The sequence below is a fragment of the Mustela erminea genome, chromosome 4 (genome assembly GCF_009829155.1).
Source record: "Mustela erminea isolate mMusErm1 chromosome 4, mMusErm1.Pri, whole genome shotgun sequence".
NCBI lineage: Eukaryota > Metazoa > Chordata > Mammalia > Carnivora > Mustelidae > Mustela > Mustela erminea.
Genome location: NC_045617.1, coordinates 53,798,144 through 53,820,179, shown reverse-complemented (window position 1 = coordinate 53,820,179; position 22,036 = coordinate 53,798,144). Strand labels below are relative to the sequence as shown.

General features: G+C 37.3%; 1 protein-coding gene across 6 annotated transcripts in view; it reads left to right on the top strand.

Moving 5' to 3' along the window:
* The window catches only part of TAB2 (TGF-beta activated kinase 1 (MAP3K7) binding protein 2), a 91,028-nt gene extending 74,697 nt beyond the window's left edge, over nucleotides 1-16,331 (top strand). For all 6 annotated transcript variants that reach the window (XM_032339282.1, XM_032339279.1, XM_032339280.1 and 3 more), the window contains 4 exons: nucleotides 2,424-2,584; nucleotides 2,789-2,882; nucleotides 4,246-4,326; nucleotides 14,380-16,331. In XM_032339282.1, the coding sequence (XP_032195173.1) occupies nucleotides 2,424-2,584; nucleotides 2,789-2,882; nucleotides 4,246-4,326; nucleotides 14,380-14,522 (479 nt within the window). In that variant the 3' untranslated portion in view covers nucleotides 14,523-16,331. The remainder of the gene's footprint in view (nucleotides 1-2,423; nucleotides 2,585-2,788; nucleotides 2,883-4,245; nucleotides 4,327-14,379) is intronic.
* The last annotated feature ends 5,705 nt before the right edge of the window (nucleotides 16,332-22,036 follow it).

Below are 22,036 nucleotides of genomic sequence, written 5' to 3'. Positions count from 1 at the left end.
TGACAGACACTCCAAAGAAATCACTAGCCTGGGGATAATTGTCATAATAATTTCTCACCCTGTGGTTCACTCTCTGCCCTTACAGTATAAATTTTGATCACTCAAATGTGTTATAAGTTGGGTTTCAGTTTCTTAGGAAATCTGTTCTCATCCCTGCTTCATAATATAATATTGAAGAGTACGACAAATGTATATCTTGTTTTATAATTTCAGCGTAAATATAAACCATCATTTAGTCATTAGAGAATATTGAAGGATTTAGTCATTAGGGAGAAATTTTTGAGTATTAATTTTAAGAAATGCTACTTATAAGTAATGACAGATTTGAACAAATTTCTAAATAATGCCACTTGAGACACATCGTCAGTAGATGGTTGGAGTTGAGAAATGAAGGAAAGTATATTATTCCTCATCTTCCTTTGCCTTGTCATTCATTCTCACTATAGTCCTGCTTCCAGCTTTTCTTCTCTTTGTGTCCCAGTCAAAAAATAACAGCCTACACCCCCGTCTTCTTTTAGGAGAATGAACAAACCCTTATTTAGAATTATATTTTGGATATAGATAGATAAAACTCTTGATAAATAAGCCACATAAATAAGCCAATTTGAATAAAAGTCTGACAAAACAAGCTTGATAGGAAAGTAACAAAGACACAGCAAGTTTTCAACCAAGAACATGTTTATCTCCAAAAACACCTCCCTGAAGTCACAAAATATGTATTAAAATGGGAGGAAGGTTAACAGTGTTTTAGTGTTTATCAAAAAAGAATCAGCCATGGTTTTAAAACTTGAAACATTATGCCCAAGTATTTATTTCTTCCAATAAATAAGAAAGGAGAATTACAGACAAAGCGTCTATGGATTAGAACAGTGTCAGATTTTGGCGGAGGTGGGGGGGGCAGGATTACCTACCATTTAAGGTTAATTTTGAAGTACTTAAGCCTAATAGCCTCCTCCCTTCCATACCCAATTCTGGTTCTAGAATACACTGCTAGGTTGAATAGCCCAAATGTGCCATAGTCTTTTTCTTATTTTTTAGATTCATAAAATTTGAGATTAATTGAAGATGACTATTCAGCATTAATCTAATCTTCTGTTTAATCTACTTGAGTTTTTCATTTTAATAGTTTTCCTTTTTAAAGGTTGTTAACTGTACTTTTCTAAATCCACCTGTTTTCTCATGATAGAATCATCCCAAGCTGACTTTTTACAAAAGTGGCCACAGGTTATCTTCACTTCCAGTCCAGTACCCTAAAAAGGAGGCTTACGTTGTCCAAGGATTAATCATAAGAACATACACTGATTTTTATGACTTAAGAAAGTTTCCCATGCAGTTTATCATTCATGCTACAAGTCTGATTTACATAATTTCTTTCTTTAAAAATCTTAGGAAAATAAAGGAACGTGGGTGTCAGTTAAGTATCCAAGTCTTGATTTCAGCTTGGATCATGATCCTCAGGGTCATGAGATCGAGCCCCTTGTCGTGCTCTGTGTAGAGCATGGAGCCTGCTTAAGATTCTCTCTCCCCCTCTACCCCTTCCCTAACCTGTGCCTGCACGCACACTCTCTCTCAAAAAAAAAAAAAAAAAAAACCTTAGGAAAATATTTTCACAAAATATGAGTGATTTCTCTATGTGGTATCATTTTTACTTTGTGACTTGAATAATTTAATACTAATGTTTCTCAGTTTGGAGCTGCGTAGGTAGCTTAGTTGGTTAAGTGTCCAACTCTTGATTTCAGCTAGGGTCATGGTCTTAGGGTCTTGAGATTGAGTACCGTATCAGGCTCTGCACTGAATGTGGAACCTACTTAAGATGATCTCTCTCCCTTTGTCCCCTGTCCCCCACCCCTGCTCACATGGTTGCACTCTCTCTTAAAAAAAAAAAAAAAAAATTTAATGATAACATTTATATGTATTGAAATTGCTTTGTTTTATTTATTGCATACATCAAAATGGATTTAGCTTAACCCACATTCCCTTTGAAAATGTCTGCAAAGTGTTCATATTAGAATACCTTAGCAGGGTCCAACACATCAGGCTTCTTAGAGTTGAAGGTCTTAACCTTTCAGGGGGTCAGATGTTAATTAAATAGTAGTTACTAGAGTAGTTGACTAGACTGGAGCATTTAGAGAAGTAATAGCTACTAAAAGTACTGTCCTTAGCCAGAAAGGGGGTTTATCCAAACACTTTTTTAAAAAAATTTTAAACAAGTAATTATGTTTGTCTGCTTAAATAATTAAAATAATTTGCGAGTTAAAAATTTTGAAATTTTAAACATTTAAACTCAGAATAGTTTTTTTTAAGGTATCTTGGCATACTCTTGTTTGTTGCAGAAATATTTACTTGTTTTGTTTTCCCAAGGCAGCTTAAAGGTTAACTGACTAAAGTGGGTGGGTCCTCATGTTTACTAATATGTGTTGCAGCTCTGTTGGTACACCAGAAGGCCAGAATGGAACGACTTCAAAGAGAACTTGAGATTCAAAAGAAAAAGCTGGATAAACTAAAATCTGAGGTCAATGAAATGGAAAATAATCTAACTAGAAGGCGCCTGAAAAGATCAAATTCCATATCCCAAATACCTTCAGTAAGTCTGTAACTCTTGTGACCTCTGTGCTTGAACATGAGAATCAGCAATCTGTCGTAGGTGTAAAAAGCTGATCTGGTTTTTTTAGAAGTGCTCGCAATTCATACTTGTTTCTTTGCCCTCGCCCTCCCCTGCCAAACTCCACTCTTAACTAATGACAAGAGAATTCAATGCAGATCCTTCTCACACGGAATTATTTTTCAGCTCGAAGAAATGCAGCAGTTGAGAAGTTGTAATAGACAACTCCAGATTGACATTGACTGCTTAACCAAAGAAATTGATCTTTTTCAAGCCCGAGGTAAAGTTCAGTGCATCTTCAACTGAAATTCATTGTATTAATTTGCCAGCTCTTTTCCTGTGGCTGAATACAAACTTAGCAGTTATAATCTTCAATTGTCTCAGGTTTGACTTGGGAGCCAGATAGTACTAAAAACTATTGTGTTTCTCTTCCAGAAGAAATTATGTATTTGGCTTATGAATAATTTGATAAGATTTGTATTATTCAAACCTGCTCTATTCTCATGTTAAGGGAAGACAGTGATTATGGCTATGTTGTCAAAAGTATTGCTGTTAAATATTAGTAGAATGTATAATATTTATAATATTTTTATAATATTTAATAAGGTTAAAATATAGGTACTCATGTCTTTTTCCTATTTCCTTTTATCTTTTGAGAATCATGCTTTATCATGCTTTTTTTTTTTTTTTTTTTTTTATAATCATGCTTTTAAGAACATAGTTAAAAAGGCATCCCCACCCTAATGGCACTTTCTTAATTGATAAAACAGAGAAGGGAATAAAAATGTGGCTTACACATTTTTAGAACAAGGATAGCTTATTATGAAAGCTTATTATGAAAACTTGAGCTATTCCTGATAAGCAATAGTTGGTTATTGTAGCAAAAAATCTTGACAATTTAAGTCAGTTCCTTAGATAACTAACAGGAAATTTTATAACTAAAACCTAATGCTGAAGTTAGGGAAATAATAGAAATATATGAAATGGAAAAGACAGGATAAGAGAAGGAAACCAACAAAAAAGAAGTTCTTAATTACTCTTTTTAAATGTGTGCTGAAAATCCATCAAGTTGAAAGATGATAATGTTGTATTTTCTTTTAAAACCTCCATAACTCATGTATCTTGAAATACTCTCTGAAGATGCCGTAGTTTAAAAAGCGAGAAAAAGGAATTTAGTGCTGATCTAGCAACCATAGTTCTTAACTTACTCCTTTTGTCATCTGAACCATTATATTTAATTAGTGCAAGGTTTTTAATACTTATTTGGGGCCAAGCTATTTATTTAGTTGCTTAAGATCATGTTTGATCATTTGAAATTATATTTTAAATTGTTAAATTGTCAGTTATTTTAACTTGGCACATAGAACAGTGGTCTAGTTGTAATTCTGTTACTGTCTAACTAACAGTTAAGTTGGACTTTTTCCCCCGTTTACCACTTAAACATCTGTTGTGAGCACTGTATTATACCTTCCTTGGCTGTTTTGACATCCTTACATGTAATTTGAGATTAGAGGTACAAAATAAATGAAAGCATTTCTTCTATTTATACTGTGACATTTTTTAGAAAGAAAATATTTGCTTTTTAAAAAATAAAATATTTTTGAGCTATAAACATTGATACATTTACTTTTTATATATTTCAGGACCACATTTTAATCCCAGCGCTATTCATAACTTTTATGACAATATTGGATTTGTAGGTCCTGTGCCACCAAAACCCAAAGGTTAGTGTATTCATTATGTGTGAAAACCATTACATTTTGAAAACCAAGATTTTAGAAAATTTTGTTCTTAGCAGCCTTCCATTCTATAAGTGCTTCAAACTTTGGCATTCGTGGATGAATTCATTAGGAAGATAGTTGCTTATTTTCACTTACATGTTGGGGTTGGGGGAGCATGCAGAAGTGTAATGTACTTAGCTCTTTAAAAGTAATATTCATGTCCTTAGGATTCATTATATACTCCTAAAATAGCAAGTCTTGGGGAAAAAAAAAACAGTAAAATTTGTACTCTTTAAAATTTTAGATAACTGATGAGAACAATACTTTAGGGAAGTTTTTTTTTCATGAGTATTATGTTTATGCATAATTCTGTATAATCACAATACTCTGAATTTCAAATGAATGATTATTGAAAATTATCACCTACTATCATTTTACATCATTGGTAATCAGATTTGTATACACATGTAATGAAGGGATGTCAAAATATGTGTGTGGATTTTTTTACTCTAGGAATTAAAATAGAGAAATGAGAAAGAATAGGCATGTTACTAACTCTTTGGTTTGTTACAAGACTTTTCGCAGTCTCATTCAATATCCTGTTCTCTCCACTCCCTCATTTTTGTTTAAATATAATTCGATTAGGATTAGTCGTTATCTTCATGGTGTGTTTGTTTGTTTAGTATTTCTAAACATAGATAGGTGGAATGCAATGAACTATTATTACAGAAGAGCGAAAGTAAGATTATTTTGTCACAGTAAGCAGTGGTTAAAATACTAAATGCCAGTTGGACTTTAATTGAATAAAAGGATAAAGAGAACAGTGGCATAACCTAGCTCCTTAAAATAGGCAAAGTGGGTATTTCCAGACTCTGAATGAGAGTTACTTTAATATGATCTTTTCACTCTCTCAAAAATTAACTAGATTTTTTCTTATGAAAAGATTTCCTGTTTTGCTTCAGCATAATCCACTACTTACGTGTTGAGTGTAGGAAAAAGTATATGGAGGTTGCGGTGGAAAATAGATGAAATAAGATTGGTCTTGACAATTGAAGCAGGATAAGAACATGAGGGTTTATTTCACTATGCTCTATTTATTTATAAGTGTGAAGCTTTTCATGGTGATAAAAAGTAAGGAAAGCTAGAACAGTAGAAAGCACAGATGGAAGCCTTTCCTTAAATTTATAATATGTCAAGGGAAAGGATCCAAGATGGTGTCATATGAAGAACCTAAACCCACCTCTTCCCATGGACATACCATATCTACACCTCCATATAGAACAGTTCCTCCTGAAGAACTAAGGCTGATTAAACAGCTTCTGCATAATAAAGGGTGGAAGGACCACATAGCCATTGGAAGAAGAGATGGAATCACAGTAACCATGGGAACCCCAACCCCTACACTGTGAACTGCAGACAGAGAGAGAGCACTGAGGGACCCATGCACAGATCTGCCCACCTTGCCCCCCCCCCAACAAAAAAGCTGTGATTTAAAGGGCAACTAGAGGGACACCTGGGTGGCACAGTCGGTTAAGTGTCTGCCTTTAGTTCAGTCATGGTCCTGGGGTCTTAGGATCCCACATCAGGCTCCCTGCTCAGTGGGGAGTCTTCTCCCTCTCCCTCTGCCCCACCTCCACTTGTGCTCTTTCTCTCAAATAAATAAATAAATAAATATATTTTTAAAAAAATAAAATAAAGGGAGACGTATTAGTGAAGAAAACCCATATACCAACTCTAGAGCTTCTACCAAATGGTGGAGAACTGCTGGAACTTACTCTGGAGTCAGAAGTGCAAGCAAGCACCATGTTTGCCTTCTCCCACCTCCTTGATCACATAAATGGGAGCAGAGTCTAGTCACTGTAGCCAGCCTACCCTCTCAGCAGGACTTATGCCTCTTCCCCAGCCTGTACCCAGTGCAGCTCCAGCCATTCTACCAGGGCATCCCTTCACAGAGTACCATCAGACTCAGCTCACACTTCCTACAGCTACCACCAGCCAGCCAAAACTGCCAGGCACATGCAGTCTATACAGGGACCTTCCTACACAGAGCCTCTCCTTCCTGACTGGGAGAGGTAGCTCCGTTGCCTCATTCATAGAAACAAACACAGAAAAGTCAAACAAAATGAGACAGAGGAATGTCCTACAAACAAATTCAGAAAAGGAGCTAAATGAAACAAATCTACTTGATAAAGAATTTAAAAGTAATGATTATAAAGATGCTCATCAAACTTGAGAGAAGAGTGGTTGAGTTCACTGAGAACTTCAACAAAGAGATAAAAAAATATAAAAAGAATCAGATTTGAAGAATACAAGTAGTGAAATAAAAAATACACTGGAGGGAATCAGCTGCAGATTAGAGGATGCAGAGGAACCGATCAATTATCTAGAGCCAGGGTAATAGAAAGCACCCAAGCTGAACAGCAAAAAGAAAAAAGAATGTCAACAAACGAGGACAGGTTAAGAGACTCTGGGGCATCAAGAATAATATTCACATTACTGAGGTCCCAGAAGGAGGAGAGAGAGAGAGAGGAAGGGGCAGAAAAGCTATTTTAAGAGATGATAGTTGAAAACTTCCCTAACCTGGGGAAGGAAACATAAATCCAGGTTCAGTAAGCACAGAGAGTCTCAAAAAAGATGAGCCCAAAGAAGTTCACACCAAGACACAGACTTAAAATGTCGAAGAGAACAGGAACTAGTTTTATATAAAGAAAAACCCCACAAGACTATCAGCTGATTTTGCAACAGAAGCTGCAGCCAGAGGGGGTGGCATGATATACTCAAAGTTCTGAAAGGAAAAAAACCTACAACCAAGATACTATTCAGCAAGATTATCATTTAGAATTAGAAAGCTAGAGTTTCCCAGATAAACAAAAGTTAGAGTCCATCACCACTAATCCAGCCTCATAAGAAATGTTAAAGGGACAAGAAAAGGCCATAACTAGAAATAAGAAAATAATGAAATGAAAAAATTTTCCAGGTGAGACCAAACATATAGTAAAGATAGTTGATCAATTGCTTATAAAGCTTAGTATGAAGACAAAAGTGGTAAACTCAACTATATCTTAAAAAAAATTAAGGGACTCACAAAATAAAAAGACAGAAATAGGACATTTACATAAAACACAGAGGAGAAAGTAAAAATGTAGTACTTTTAAAGTGTGTTTGAACTGCAGTGATCATCTGCTTCATAGGGACTGCTGTATACTTTGGATGTTACATACAAACTTCATGGTGACCACCAACCAAAAGCCTACAATAGATACACAAAAAATAAATAGAAAGGAATCCAAGCATAACGTTAAAGAAAGCCATCAACACAAGAAAGGAACATAGAAGAACTACAGAAACAACCAGAAAACAACAAAATGGCAATAAGGACATACCTATCAGTAATTACTTTAAATATAAATGGTCTGAATCCTCCAGTCAAAGAGATGGGGTGACTGGATGGTAAAATAACAAGGCTTATCTATATGCTCCCTACAAAAGACTCAATTCAGACCTAAAGATACTGAAAAGAAAGGGATGGAAAAAGATACTCCATGCAGATTGAAGCAAACAAACTGGGGTAGCAGCACTTACATCAGACAAAGTAGACTTTAAAACAAAGACTGTAATGAAACAAAAGAGGGCATTATGTAATGATAAGGAAGGAAATCAACAAAAGGATATGACAATTGTAAATCTCTATGCACCCAGCAAAGGAGCACCTACATATATGAAGCAAATATTAACAGACATAAAGAGAAAAATTGATAGTGATATAATAATAGTAGGGAACTTGAACTGTACACTCATTGATGAATGAAGAGGTTTTCCAAACAGAAAATAAGGAAACAGTGTCTTATGAACAACCCATTAGAACACATGGACTTAACAGATAGATAAAGAGCATTTCATCCAAAAACAACAGAATATATAATGTCAAGTACACATGGAACATTCTCCAGGAGAGTTCACATGTTAGGCCACAAAACAGGTCTTGATGAACTTAAGAAAACTGAAATCATGTCAAGCATCTTTCCAATCACAGTGCTATAAAACTAGAAGTCAATTACAAGGGAACAATTGGGGGGGGGGGAAATATGTGGAGGCTGAACAACATATTTAACAATCAGTACATCAGTGAAGAAATCACAGAGGATATCAAAAAATACCTGGAGACAAATGAAAATGGAAGCACAGGTTCACATTCTTTGGAATGTAGCAAAACCAGTTCTAAGAGGGAGGTTTATGGTGATAGAGGCATACCTCAAGAAACAAGGAAAATCTCAGACCAATCTAACTTTATAGCTACAGGAACTAGAAAAAGAACAAGCAAAGCCCAAAGTTAGTAGAAGAAAGGAAATAATAAAGATCAGAGTAGAAATAAACAAAAATAGAGCTAAGAAGAATAGAAAAGAGCAATGAAACCATAAACATAAACATAAAACAGAAACATAAACAGAATTGATAAACCTTTAACCAGACACATCAGGAAAAAAGAGAGGGCTCAAATAAATTAAAAAAAGATGAAACAGGAGAAATAATAACCAATACTACAGAAATACAAAGGATTATAAGGGGTAACTATAAAAAGTTTTATGCCAAGATTTTAACAACCTAGAAGAAATGGATAAATTCCTAGAAATAAACACTGTTCCAGGACCAAATCAGGAAAAAAAAGAAAATCTGAACAGACTGATTACTAGTAACTAAATTGAATCCAGAATCAAAAAAAATCAAACAAAAGTCCAGATGGCTCCACAGGTGAATTCTGCCAACATTTAAAGAAGAGTTAGTATCTATCCTTCTCAAGCTATTACAAAAAATAAAAGAGGAAGGAAGACTTCCATATTTATTCTGCGAGGCCAGCATTGTCCTGATAAACAAAACCGACAAAGATACTACCAAAAAAAGAGAATTATAGGCCAGAATCCCAGATGGACATAGATGCAAAAAATCTTCAACAAAATATTGCCAAATGCATTTCAACAAAATAGGGAAAGGATCATCTGCCACAATCAAGTGGGACTCATTTCAGGGACGTGAGGATGGTTTAATATATCCAAATCAGTCAGCATGATACAGGGGGTATAGCTCAGGGGTAGAGCATTTGACTGCAATCAGCATGATACACCACCACATTAACAAAGTGATGAAGAAAAAGTATTTCACAAAACTCAACATTACTTCATGATAAAAACTCAACAAAGTGGGTTTGTAGGGAACATACCTCAACAAAATAAAGGCCATATATGGTAAACCTGTAGCTAACATGAGAATCACTGGTGAAAAACTGAAAGCTTTTCCTCTAAAATCAGGAAGCAGACAAGGATCCCCACTTTTGCCATTTTTATTCAACATTTATTCAACTGTAAGTTCCTAGCTGCAGCAATCAGAAAAGAAAAAGTAAAGTATCCAAGTTGATAAGGAAGGAGTAAAATTGTCACTATTTGCAGATGACATGGTACTATATATAGAAGACCCTGAAGACGCCACCAAAAAAACTATTAGAACTAATAAATGAATTTAGTAAAGTTGCAGGACATAAAAATTAATATGCAGAAATCTGTTGCATTTCTATACACTAACAACAATGTAGCAGAAGAGAAATTAAGAGAACAATCCCATTCATAGTTGCATCAAAGAAAACTATAATACCTATAAATAAATTTAACCAATGAGGAAAAAATACCTGTACTCCGAAAACTGTAAGACATTGATGACAGAAATTGAAGACAACACAAACAAATGGAAAGATATACCATGCTCATGAATTGGAAGAACTGACCCTGTTAAATGTCTTTTCTACCAAAGCAGTCTACACCGAGAGTCAGTGTAGTCTCTACCAAAATACCAATGATATTTTTCACAGAGCTAGAGCAAATAAGCCTAAAATTTGTATGGAACCCAAAAGACCCCAAATAGCCAAAGCAACCTGGAGAAAGAACAAAGCTGGAAGTATCACAATCCCAGATTTCAAGATACGGTGCTAGCACAAAAATAGACACATAGACCAATGAAACAGAATAGAGTGCCCAGGAGTAAACCCACACTTAAATCACCAGTTAATCTACAACAAAGTAAGTCGGGGGGGAGGGGGACAATCTCTTCAATTAATTGAGATTATTAGACTGCTTTGTGCAAAAGAATGAAACTGGACCACATATATCATATATAAAAATAAGCTCAAAATGGATTAAAGACCTATAGGTAAGACCTGAAATCATAAACTCTTAAAACATAGGCAGTAATATCTTGAATATTGGCCTTAGCAACATTTTTCTAGATATGTCTCCTCAGGCAAGGAAAACAAAAGCAGTTGTCAAACTAAAAAGGTTTTGCATAGCTAGAAAATCACCCGCAAAACAAACAGGCAACTACTAAATGGGAGAAGATATTCACAAATGATATATCTGATAAGAGAGTAATATTTAAAATATATAAAGAACTACTACAACTCAACACCAAAAAACCCCCCAAATAATCCAATTTTAAAATGGGCAGAGGACTTAAATAGACATTTTTCCAACAAAGACATGCAGATGGCCAACAGACACATGAAAAGATGCTCGTATCACCCATCATAAAGGGAAATGCCAATCAAAAGTACACTGAGATAACACCTCACATCAGTCAGGAGCAGCTAACATCAAAAAGACAAAAAAAATTTAAAACAATTTAAAAAAAAGACAAGAAATAACAAAGTACTGATGAGGATGTAGAGAAAAGGGAGCCCTTGTGCAGTGTTGCTGGGAACTTAAATTTGTGTAGCTACTGTGGAAAACAGTATGGAAGTTCCTCAAAAATTAGAAATCCCATGCAGTGCAGTAATTCCATTGCTGGATATTTACCCAAAGAAAATGAAAACAGTAGCTTGAAAAGATACATGCATGCCTGTGTTTTTTGCAGCATTATTTATAATAACCAAAATACAGAAGGAACCTAAGTGTCCATTGATAGATGAATGAATAAAGAAGATGGTGTGTGTGTGTGTGTGCTCACGTGTGCACACGTGTGCACAGTGGAATATTATTCAGCCATAAAGAAGAATGAAATCTTCCCATTCACAACAGCATGAATGAACCTAGACAGTATTATGCTAAGTGAAATAAGACAGAGATAATATACCATATAAGTTCACTTATATGTGGAATCCAGAAAATCAACAGCAACAACACAACAACATCTGTTTTAGATTCAGACTCATAAATACAGAGAACAATCTAATGGTCACTGGGGTGGGGAGGGATGAGCAAAGTAGGTGAAAGGGATTAAATAGTACACACTTCCAGTTATAAAATAGATTAAGTCACAGGGATTAAAAAGTACAGCATAGAGAAAGAATATAGTCAATAAAATTGTAATAACTCTGTACAGTGACAGATGGTAACTACATCATGGTGAGCATCCTATAGTGTATAAAATTGTTGGATCACTCTGCTGTACCCCTGAAACTAATATAACATTGTATGTCAACTATACTTAAGAAGTTTATAACATGTCAAATTTGAAATATAGTAATTATTACCCAAAAAAGGAAAACAAGAAAAAAATATATTAAAAGCTTTTCCACAAAAGATAGAAGCTTTTGTGTGCTTCTATCTATTTATGCTATTTTGGAGAAATATAGAATCAAACATTTTGCCTTCAACTAAAATAAAGAATTACTAGTTTCATTTATAGAGATTTATTTAATTAGAACTGATTGTGCATTTCTGCTTTACACTGCAGTGTTTTGTATTTTTAAAATAGCTAAAATTACTGCAGAAATCACAAGCCAACCTTTGCAGTCTAACTTCCTCTTATATTCTGGTTTCCGGATACCTCTAATAAAAAGATTTGTAAGTTTAACCAGCAAATGAGATTGTGCAGGTATAAGAAAACCATTGGAGATTTCTCATTTAAAAAAAAAAAAAAAAAAGTATATGTTCCCTATTGATTGCCCTGGATATTACTTCAATAATGAAGAAGGTGCTGATATTTAATAATAGATTAAAGTATTAATAGAAATAGTCCACCTTCCTAAAAACCTTTGTAGTTGAGTAGAAAAGGTAGACAGTTTTTTAAATGTGCCAGGTAGGAATATTTTCTAACACTTAAGTGAGACCAAAATTCTAGGAAGTAGGATGGAGCCCCAAATTAAAACAGTCAGTCCATAAAATGTTTCCCAGGTATGAAATGTAAAATCATTTTATATGGTAAAAAGTCAAAACAAAATTTTAACTATTTTAATATGGTTTAAGAAATTAGAAAACTAGTATTGTCAGAGTCTCGATTTTTCCAATATTTTTACTTAGATATGCCTTAGATATTTTCTTATTACTCAATTATATTACTCAAAAAATAATTATTTTATAAATAGCATTCTCAAGTTGCTCTTGAATGTGGCAAAAAGTGTCATGATCCCTAAAAATTGTGAACAGTGCCTAAAGTTGAAAGTTTTGCAATGAAGTGTTCCTTAAGACTAATCAGTAAATAAGATGCTGCTAAAGGGGGACAGAAGGGTGCCTGGGTGGCTCAGTCAGTTAAGCATCCGCCTTCATTTCAGGTCATTGATTTCTAGGTCCTGGGATTAGGTCCTGGGATTGAGCCCTACGTTGGGCTTCCTACTCAGCAGGGAGTCTACCTTCTCTCGCTTTCCAATAATTTTAAAATATACGTTTTTTTTAAAAATAATGGGACAGAATACCAAACATCTCTTAATTATTTTACATTTGTTATAAAAGCTTGACTTCCTCTATTTTGCCTGCTAGATACAGTGAGTTTCTTTTAAATTATCAGAAAAGATATAATTTAGTTACCAACTCAGTAGAGTAAGTGGAATTTGCAAATTAGTATACAGTGTCTTAACATAGTTTGAGTCTTTACTTGTAAGCCTTGAGAGCTCCAACAGTGCATGTTCCTTTTACTTTAAACCTCCCCAAACTAATTTGTAGGAATAATATCCTGAATTTCTAATGGGATCCTCCCTCCAAAAAAGTAGTTTCATAAATGTAATTTCATTTTAGATACAACCTTGGAGGAATGTAATCATTCCTTAAATTTAAGATACATTGGGGCACCTGGGTGGCTCAGTGGGTTAAGCCTCTGCCTTCAGCTCAGGTCATGATTTCAGGGTCCTGAGATCGAGCCCCACATCAGGCTCTCTGCTCAGCAGAAAGCCTGCTTCCCTCTCTCTGCCTGCCTTTCTGCCTGCTTGTGATCTCTCTGTCAAATAAATAGATAAAATATTAAAAAAAAAATTTTAAGATACATTAATCCTTTCAAACACTCTGGAACTTCAGCGTCTTAAAGCTGCAGTAGCTTTACTTCCTGGGAAATAATTAGACCTGAAGGGTGTGTGGTTTATCTAAGATCACAGAAGAGAAAAGTGTGAAAGTGAGTAGCAGAGTCAGGAGCAGAACTCCATTCTCACAAACCTCAATCTAGGGTTCTTTCTAACTGTTCTGTAATGAATATGATTTTAAAATAAAATGAGAAACAAAGGTAGAATTTTTACACTGATAAACTTCTCCAAATCTATTGTTGAGATAGAGTTAAAATTTCAGAAATTAGCTCATCTTTCTATTTTTATTTGTGTTGTTCACAGCTTACATTTTTAGCAAATAGAGAATATTTAACAAAAATGTCCACTCCTGGTAGAAAGCAGAAATAATATGTTCTTCATCAGTGGGGAACGAAAATCTAACTTTAATGAGACACAGACTTACTGTCAGTATGGTGGTAGGACACCTTTTCACAGTCCTAAGGTAACATTATGGGAATCTTTGCTGTTGGTTCCCATGAGTTGATTTCCCTTTTCTCCTGCTACCAACTGGAGAAAATGATGCTCTTTTCCCCCCGAAGGAGGCAGTTAGGTGACCCCATCGTGTCTGGTCTGTGTTCCCCAGCAGAGAAGCACCAGCTTGCTGGGGGCGGGTGCGGATCAGGTGTGGGTGTCAGTGACCGACTAGACGCTCATTGGTCAACAGGCTGCTTAGTGCTGTGCAGTCCAAATGGTGCTTCAAGTTGCCAGTAATTTACAACTTTGCAATTGTTTGCTTCTAAGACAGTTCTTTTGCCTCCGTACAGATCAAAGGTCCACCATCAAAACACCAAAGACTCAAGACACAGAAGATGATGAGGGGGCTCAGTGGAATTGTACTGCCTGTACTTTTTTAAACCATCCAGCCTTAATCCGCTGTGAACAGTGTGAGATGCCAAGGCATTTCTGAGCCAAAAGGCCCTTTAGCTCTAAAACCACATCAGAAGTTCCAGAAACTAGTCTGTCATCAGGGGAAAAGTTTCACTGCTACGTAGGATTTTTGTCAAATTGAAGGTGTGACGAGATGGTGTTGTGCTAATGTTAAATGTCAACCCACAGAGCTAATAATACCTCAGTCTAATGTCATGGGCAGTTGAAATTCATCACATGAAAGGGGATCTGCTGAGAGACTCGGTTGCCCGCTGCCTAACCATGTACAGTGTTACCAGTAGCCCATTGAGGATGATTCTCAGTATATTCATGCCCAGGTGTGCCCAGTACCTTTCCCCCTCATGTCACTACTGAATTTTGACAGGAGGAAGGAATAGAACGATGGCTTTTTTTTTTAAAGCTTTCGGTGAAACACTACAAACATGAAGAAAAGGAACAAGGTTTAACTATTTAAAAACTGTTTGCTGCCGCACGGTGCCAACGGATAGGGGAAGAACTTCGTTGATCTGTGGTACTCTTGGCCTCGTCCTTGTCTTCCCTGAAAACGTCTCCACTCTGTGAAGCCAGCATCTGGGGTCTAAAGATGAAAAGGAAAGCAGCATGCGTTGTCTGTACAAACATGCAGTGAAATGTCCCAAAGCTTTTCCTACTGTACAGATCTCTCGAGTCTGCTTTAAGTGATTTCTTTTCTTATTATTTTCTTATATTTCTATATGTATAGCGTAATAGTCTTTTGTTAACTAATTTTCTTTTCTCCTGTTAGTGATTAAGCACGATCATGTCCCTTTTTAAGCCTTACCTGAGAGAAGCAGTGCCTTAAAATAAAAAAGCATTAATGAAACTGTGCCCAAAATAACTCTCCTCCGCTCACTCTGTACTTTGCCCTCCTGAGTGCCCATGTTCTGTGAAGACGTGCAGACGCTGCACGCTGACCGGCAGGAAGTGCTACGGGCCGTAGGTCTCTCCGTCCCGCTCCGTTGCCGACTTCAGCAGTGGGGGGCGCAGCACACTGACCTTCCACAGGGAAGCTTGAAACAAAAGGCATTTTTAACCCACTGACAGAGCACCGAGGTTAAGCTTGCTTCGTCTGCCTGGTGTCCCACAGAGCCTCCGCAAGAGATCACTATGGGGAAAGTACGGTTCTCAAAAACCAGCAACAGCCGCGGTACCTACCGCCCTGATGCCGGGAGAAGTTGAAGCGCTTTCCCGTCGGGGCAGTCTGTCTCTAAAACTGACTTGGTGGCAGTATCATGTGTATTTATGAAATGAGGCTAGTCATATTTAGGACAACTGAAGGAAAGCTGGAAAAAAGAAAAACAAGCAAACTTGAACACTGAAGCAACCTCAAGCATCTCTTTATTTTGATGATATATTTTTATAAGGAAAATAAATATTCAGATGATCGGGAATGTATATAACTAAATGAAATCGAGAAAAAGAGAGAACAGTATGCCTTTTAAAAACAGAATTATGAAATTATATGTCAGTGCTTAGAATGGGGCTAAGGGAAGTGCTGAAACGTAGCAAAAGGGAGGAGATAATGTTGACTGTCACCCATTGTAAATGTCTGCAAATGGATATTTTTTTCAATAAGCAGGATTATTACAGGTGATTTATACAGAGCCTTGACTTCCAGGCTTTGCATCTTGTATATGGGAAGAAATACGACAATCCTAGTTAATTAGACCATAGACCCAAAGCCCTTACATTTGATGCATTTTGTTTTAAAACTAGGCCTTGTTTTTCAGCTTCATCTGCAGTTCTATGTGAAGATTGATAAATCAGTTTTTACTTGTTTTATTAATAAAACGTAATTTGGATATCTTGAGTTGATGGTTTTGTGATTTAGCTGGGTAAACTATCTTTGTAACAGATAAGTTATTTATAAAAATTAAAAAAACTTATATTCTAATGTGGATTTTGTGACTTGTTTTTAAAAGTTTGTGGGCTAGAAGACAAGTTATACCCCAGCAGAACACTTGATAGCTATTGAAATCAGAGAAAACTCATCCTCTAGAGTCTTCTTGTGACATCCTAGCATTCAGCTGCATTTCTTGGATTGTTGTTCTCAGTTCCCCCAAGCCTTTTAACTAATGAAAGAGAGTGACCACGTTTCAACTGAGCCAAAAAACAACGAATATTGCTTTTTCATAGTTATTGCTTTTCCTTTAGTTTCTGTTTGAATTTTTTAAGTTTATCTTATTTGAAACCAGGACACCTTGGGCCATTTGGCCTGAGGAGTCATTCAGTTAAGATCTGATTTATTCCATAATGTGTAGGTGCTGTGGATCCCAGTGGTGCTCCTCTCGGAGAGAACCTTTACATTAAGAGTTTTCAAAAACATCACTTGGCTTTTCTGAGCTTGAAAAAGGCCAAGTAGCATTCACTGACCTCTCTCTGTCTCAACTGTAGAAAGCCCTCCTTTGCCTCCATTGGTCTTCTAAATTTGGTGGAACAGAAATATTATTTGCCAAGGAGTTTGAGGCTGGTGGTCTGGAAACCACCTTCTGGAATCATTGCACTAAAATAGAATTTCAGGGTCCAAGAACCTCTGATCGAAGGATGGACTTCTGTTTCTTATCACTAAAAATCCTTGGGTGCGGATATTTGCTGTATTTAAAGAGATGGGAAATTAGTTCATGTAACCTGGACGTCTCAGGAAACTTATATTAACCGAACAGGGGCCAGTATGTGCTATCACAGCTGACATGTCACGCAAAGATGCATGTTGAATTGCAGATTTTGGTGGGAAATAACGAAATTTAATTTTTCTGTTAAAATTTCCAGTTACTTTTTTTTTTCAAGATTTTATTTATTTGACAGATCACACGTAGGCAGAGAGAGAAGGAAGCAGGCTCCCTGCTGAGCTGAGAGCCCGACTCGAGGCCGGATCCCAGGACCCTGGGACCATGACCTGAGCTGAAGGCAGAGGCTTTAACCCACTGAGCCATCCAGGCACCCCTTAATTTCCAGTTACTTTTTTAAATGACTGATCTAGGTCAATCTGCAGCCTAATATTAATTGACCTTATATTGGAGAACTGAAGTTGTGCAGAAAATCAAATCCATGGACAGTTGAAACTATAGGCTGTTAACTTCAAGCATATTTCAGTCAAAGCATTATAAAAAGACTTCACCAACATTTCATCAGTTACCTCTATCCCAGCTGAATGGTGATGGGCAGTTCAGTGAGCAGTGATGGGTTTAAGAAGCAAATGGTGTAAGGTATAATAATGTCCAGTAATGAGGAATTGAAGTTGGCTGTATTGCCTTAGAAATTACTGTTCGATCTGTACTGGCACCAAGGGCCATCCCAGATTTAATATCTTCATGCTGGGTGTTAGCATAGTTTCCCTCATAATGTTACAAAATACTTATATTTCTCTGTGACAAATGAACATATTTTTGGCTCCAGTTTTTAGAAACCACAATTATTATAGCCATATTATTTGAAGATGAAATGGTTTAGGGCTGCAGTTTTTTTATTACTTCCATCTGAAAATAAGGCAACTTGAAAGAAAAAACTTTTAAAGAAAACAGAATTTTGTAGCTTTATGTTTGTTAAAGTGGGATTTCTACCCCCACCCCCACCCCAGTATGTTTTGGTGGTTTTGGTTTTTAAGGGAGTGTAATCATGCAAAAATGCTTGGAAATGCGTTGTCTTTGCAACTATAAATTTTTTCCTATATTACACGTTCAAAAATAGAACTGCCATGTTACATTGTAATAGTTCACCAACTTGCCTAGTTATTTAGAAAGTTTATGAAAGCACTTGCATTCTTTTGTTAATTTTTTAAATTCCGGTGGCATTAACATACGGTGTTCCATGAGTTTCAGATGTATAATACAGTGATTCATCAGTTCTATATTCAGTGTGTTTGCCTTTCTAACACCGTGGCACCTGGTTCCCTAGAGAGACCACTCAACTCTTAAGAATCAGGACAATTTGGGCATCTCCCTAAATAGGCCCTGTAACCCTAAGATAGTTCTTTGCTTTTATTTCTCAGCCCTGTTAAATGAAGATAACTATAAGAATTATGTTCAACCCGCCTCACTGGGGCGCTGAATGTGAAACTAGCTGAGCCAACCCCTTCTCACTGGCAAGTTCATTGTCCTCAAACCGAGCCATGTTTTTGAATGAATGGGATTTGATGCATTTTTCTCAACAGTATCAGTGAATGAAATGGTAAATTTGCTGTTATTTCTCTAACTTGGTCTAGGGACATCTCGATGGACCAGAATTTGGTATTTCCGTCACTACGATTAAATTCTTGCCTTTTAATGTCAAAAGGTACGTTGCTTGGCGAAGATTATAAAGTTATCCAGGGGCTGGCCTGAAGATCAGACGTGTTTATCTTTCTGTTGTATGTCTAGCTATCTAAAGAATGTATGTTTTATGATGGAGTACAACAAATTATTTCTCCAGGAAAATAATTTCTTCAAAGGACTTACTCCAGTGTTTGCACATTTGCATATTTGTTTTAAGACTAAAATTGGCTCAAGGTGAACTTCATTCGAGCCTCTCTACCAATCCCTTTCTTTTAACTTCCCTTTTACCCCCTTAGGGCAGGAATACATCCTTCCTCTGACCCCCAACTACATGCGACAAAAGTTTATTGATCCTCATAGCACAGTGAACAAATACTGCAGTGTTTTCACCATGGAAATGCTTTCCAGAGACTTCTAATGGGAAAAACGGACTTTCACGCCCACCTGTGTGTCCACCCATCATTTCTTGGTGCTTAGCGCCTTTCTCACACTGTTCTAATTGGTTTTCCTGCCTCGGTTTCTTCCCTGTCCTGGCATGGGGCAGCCGGGATTAGAGAGAACCCCATGCCCATGCTCTCCTGTTGAGAGATCCATCATCTCCCCTTTGCTGACCAGGCCTTACTTGTAAGATTCTGTAGCCCGTGTCGCCTAGGTCTTCAGGATGGTTTGTTGCTTTCCAACAGAACACTCTTCCAACTAAATCAGCCTAGTCTCTTCCCTTAAACCTGCACATCCCCACCACTGTGTACCTTTGTCCATCCCATTTCCTCTGCTTAAGTTTAAACATTCAAGGACCAGGACACGGGTCCAGGTTAGGAGGCATTCCCAAACTGTGCCTTCCTGCAGCACTTGCTAGACTTTGTGCCCACGTGGCATCTACTGCTGCTCTGACCGTCCATTCATACACTGACAGGGAAGGTGTTAAGACTCACCCCTCTGTGTCTCCACAGTAGATAACCCTATGCAGAGTAAGAAGTCAGTCATTGTTGATGGTGATGATGATTCTTGAGGGCCATTTCTAACATTGAACTCCCAAGTTAATGGATGGCCATGGCCCTCTTGAACTTTTTACGTATTTTCCCATTGGAACAACATCATAATTTGAAGATTCCCCGCCCAGCCCAGTAACTAACAGGAATGCTTTGCATTTGAAATGCCGGGATATAGCACAATACTACTGGGATGTGTACATGTAACTAATGAATAGGATGTTTCAATTATCTTGCACAGCGTGGCTCTGCAAGAGTGTGGAGAAGTAGAGACGGTTGTAGATATTCTGGGAAATACAGAATTGACATTTGAAATGGAGGCTCCTGGTTCCAGTATATCCAATTTTACTTCAAAGCTTAAATTTTTTCTTTTCTTGGATCCAGATCTGTGAGTGGCTTCATGTTTTTAGACATAAAGATCAAAAAAAAAAAAAAAGACCTTATTTATTTGAGAGAGAGAGAGCATGAGTGAGAGAGAGGGGCTGAGGGAGAAGCACACTCCCCGCTGAGCAGGAAACCCTTTGCAGGGCTTGATCCCAGGACCTTGGGATCATGACCTGAGCTGAAGGCAGACGCTTAACTGACTGAGCCACCCAGGCACCTCTGAAATTTTTTTTAATATCACAGCTGAAGCAGAGGGACATGGAAGAGTATTTTTTCCTTAGAAAACTGGTCAAGAAGAAAAGGAATAAAGACAATTGAATGAACACGATGTAATAACCTATAACCTTCTCCCCTTTCCCAAGAAAGGGGAGAAGGCAGCGTTCTGACTAAAGGAATACTAGCAGAGAGTGTGTTTGTGAATTGGGTATGTGGCACCAAGACTGCCTGTATCATGCACACCATGAGACTAGCGCACATTTTACACAAATTGGCTTGGGGCTTACTGATGACTACCTTTTCAGCTTTTAATAGAATTATTTCACAAACCCATACGCTGAAGAACCAGCTCCTTATCATAGAACAGTCTACACATCTTAGAAGGCTACTTAGAAGCAAGACGTGCAACCTCATTGCAGTGAATGATAATAGGTGTTTTCTGTTAAGATTGTGAAGCATCCCAAAGTATATTGAATATCAAATGGCAGGAACATATAGCAAAGTTTCTGAACTTTGCCACTTTTATTTCTCCCTCCACCACAACCTCTCTCCTACCATTCATAACCATCAATAACCTACAGTTAAATGCAATGGGTTCACATTACATGAAACAAATGGCCCCCACATTCTAAGGCAAGTGAAATAAAGAATAAGCAGGAATCACTGAAAACTTTAGACCAACTGTCATTTTTTTTCCCCTCTGAGCATCTGTGCTGTGGAATGTACATTTGCCGCAGTGCAGAGATCTTGAGACCCCCTTGGAATTGTACAAGGCTCTCATTTTCATAGCATTTTGACAGACTCATCCATCCACAAGGAAATGGATTTTGTTACTGTAATGACTCTCCCTGATTCCAGCTTCTCAGTTTTCTACAGGCATGATACCAAGAAAGAAACTCTTCCCCTCATTGCCAGAAAGTGCAATTTAGTAGCATTTCGGCTTTGTCTTCTCTAGACAGAGTAACTACCTCCCGCCTTTCCTCAGACATGTCCAGGTAGGGGCGACCTTCCTCTAACCATGTTTTAAGAATTAGGGTGGACGTGGGCCCCTTGGCATCCTGATTCACATACAGAATGGGCTTCATGCTTGTCTCCCGGCACTTGTATGTCGTGCGCTTTCCTGTATGTGTTGGGGGGGCATGTGGGAAGTTTCCCACTGTGGTACTCAGCACAGCACCCTGCCTGCGCGTTTCAGACTGATTCCGTGGAACCTCGCTGACCTTGGGAGGGTCCTCTCCAGTCATTCCCCCTGCTCTCTGCTCTTGTCCATTTCCAACCATTCAGTGCTTATATCCCCTGACTGTTGACTTTATGTTGTTTTTATAGAACCATTTTTTCTAATAGTTCTATAAAAACCTAAATAAACTTAAACTTTTATTAACTTTAATTACTCTTTCAGCAGTAACAATCCATCCTAAACCAACTCTTCTCTTCATTTCTGAACAATTTTTTTCCAGTAGGTTCGTATGCCACTCAGCAGGGGCTGAGCAGGATGGCCATGCTGATTCTCAGCCTCAGGACCAACCACGGTTCAGTCTTGTGGGGTCAGAACATCTCTTCTCGGCACATCCTTGAGTGGTCAAACTGCGCTTTCCTAGCCACATAGCAGTAACTACCTCACGTTCCACTTCTCCGCTTCTCTCACAAACATAATCAAGTTGATCTGACAGGATCTA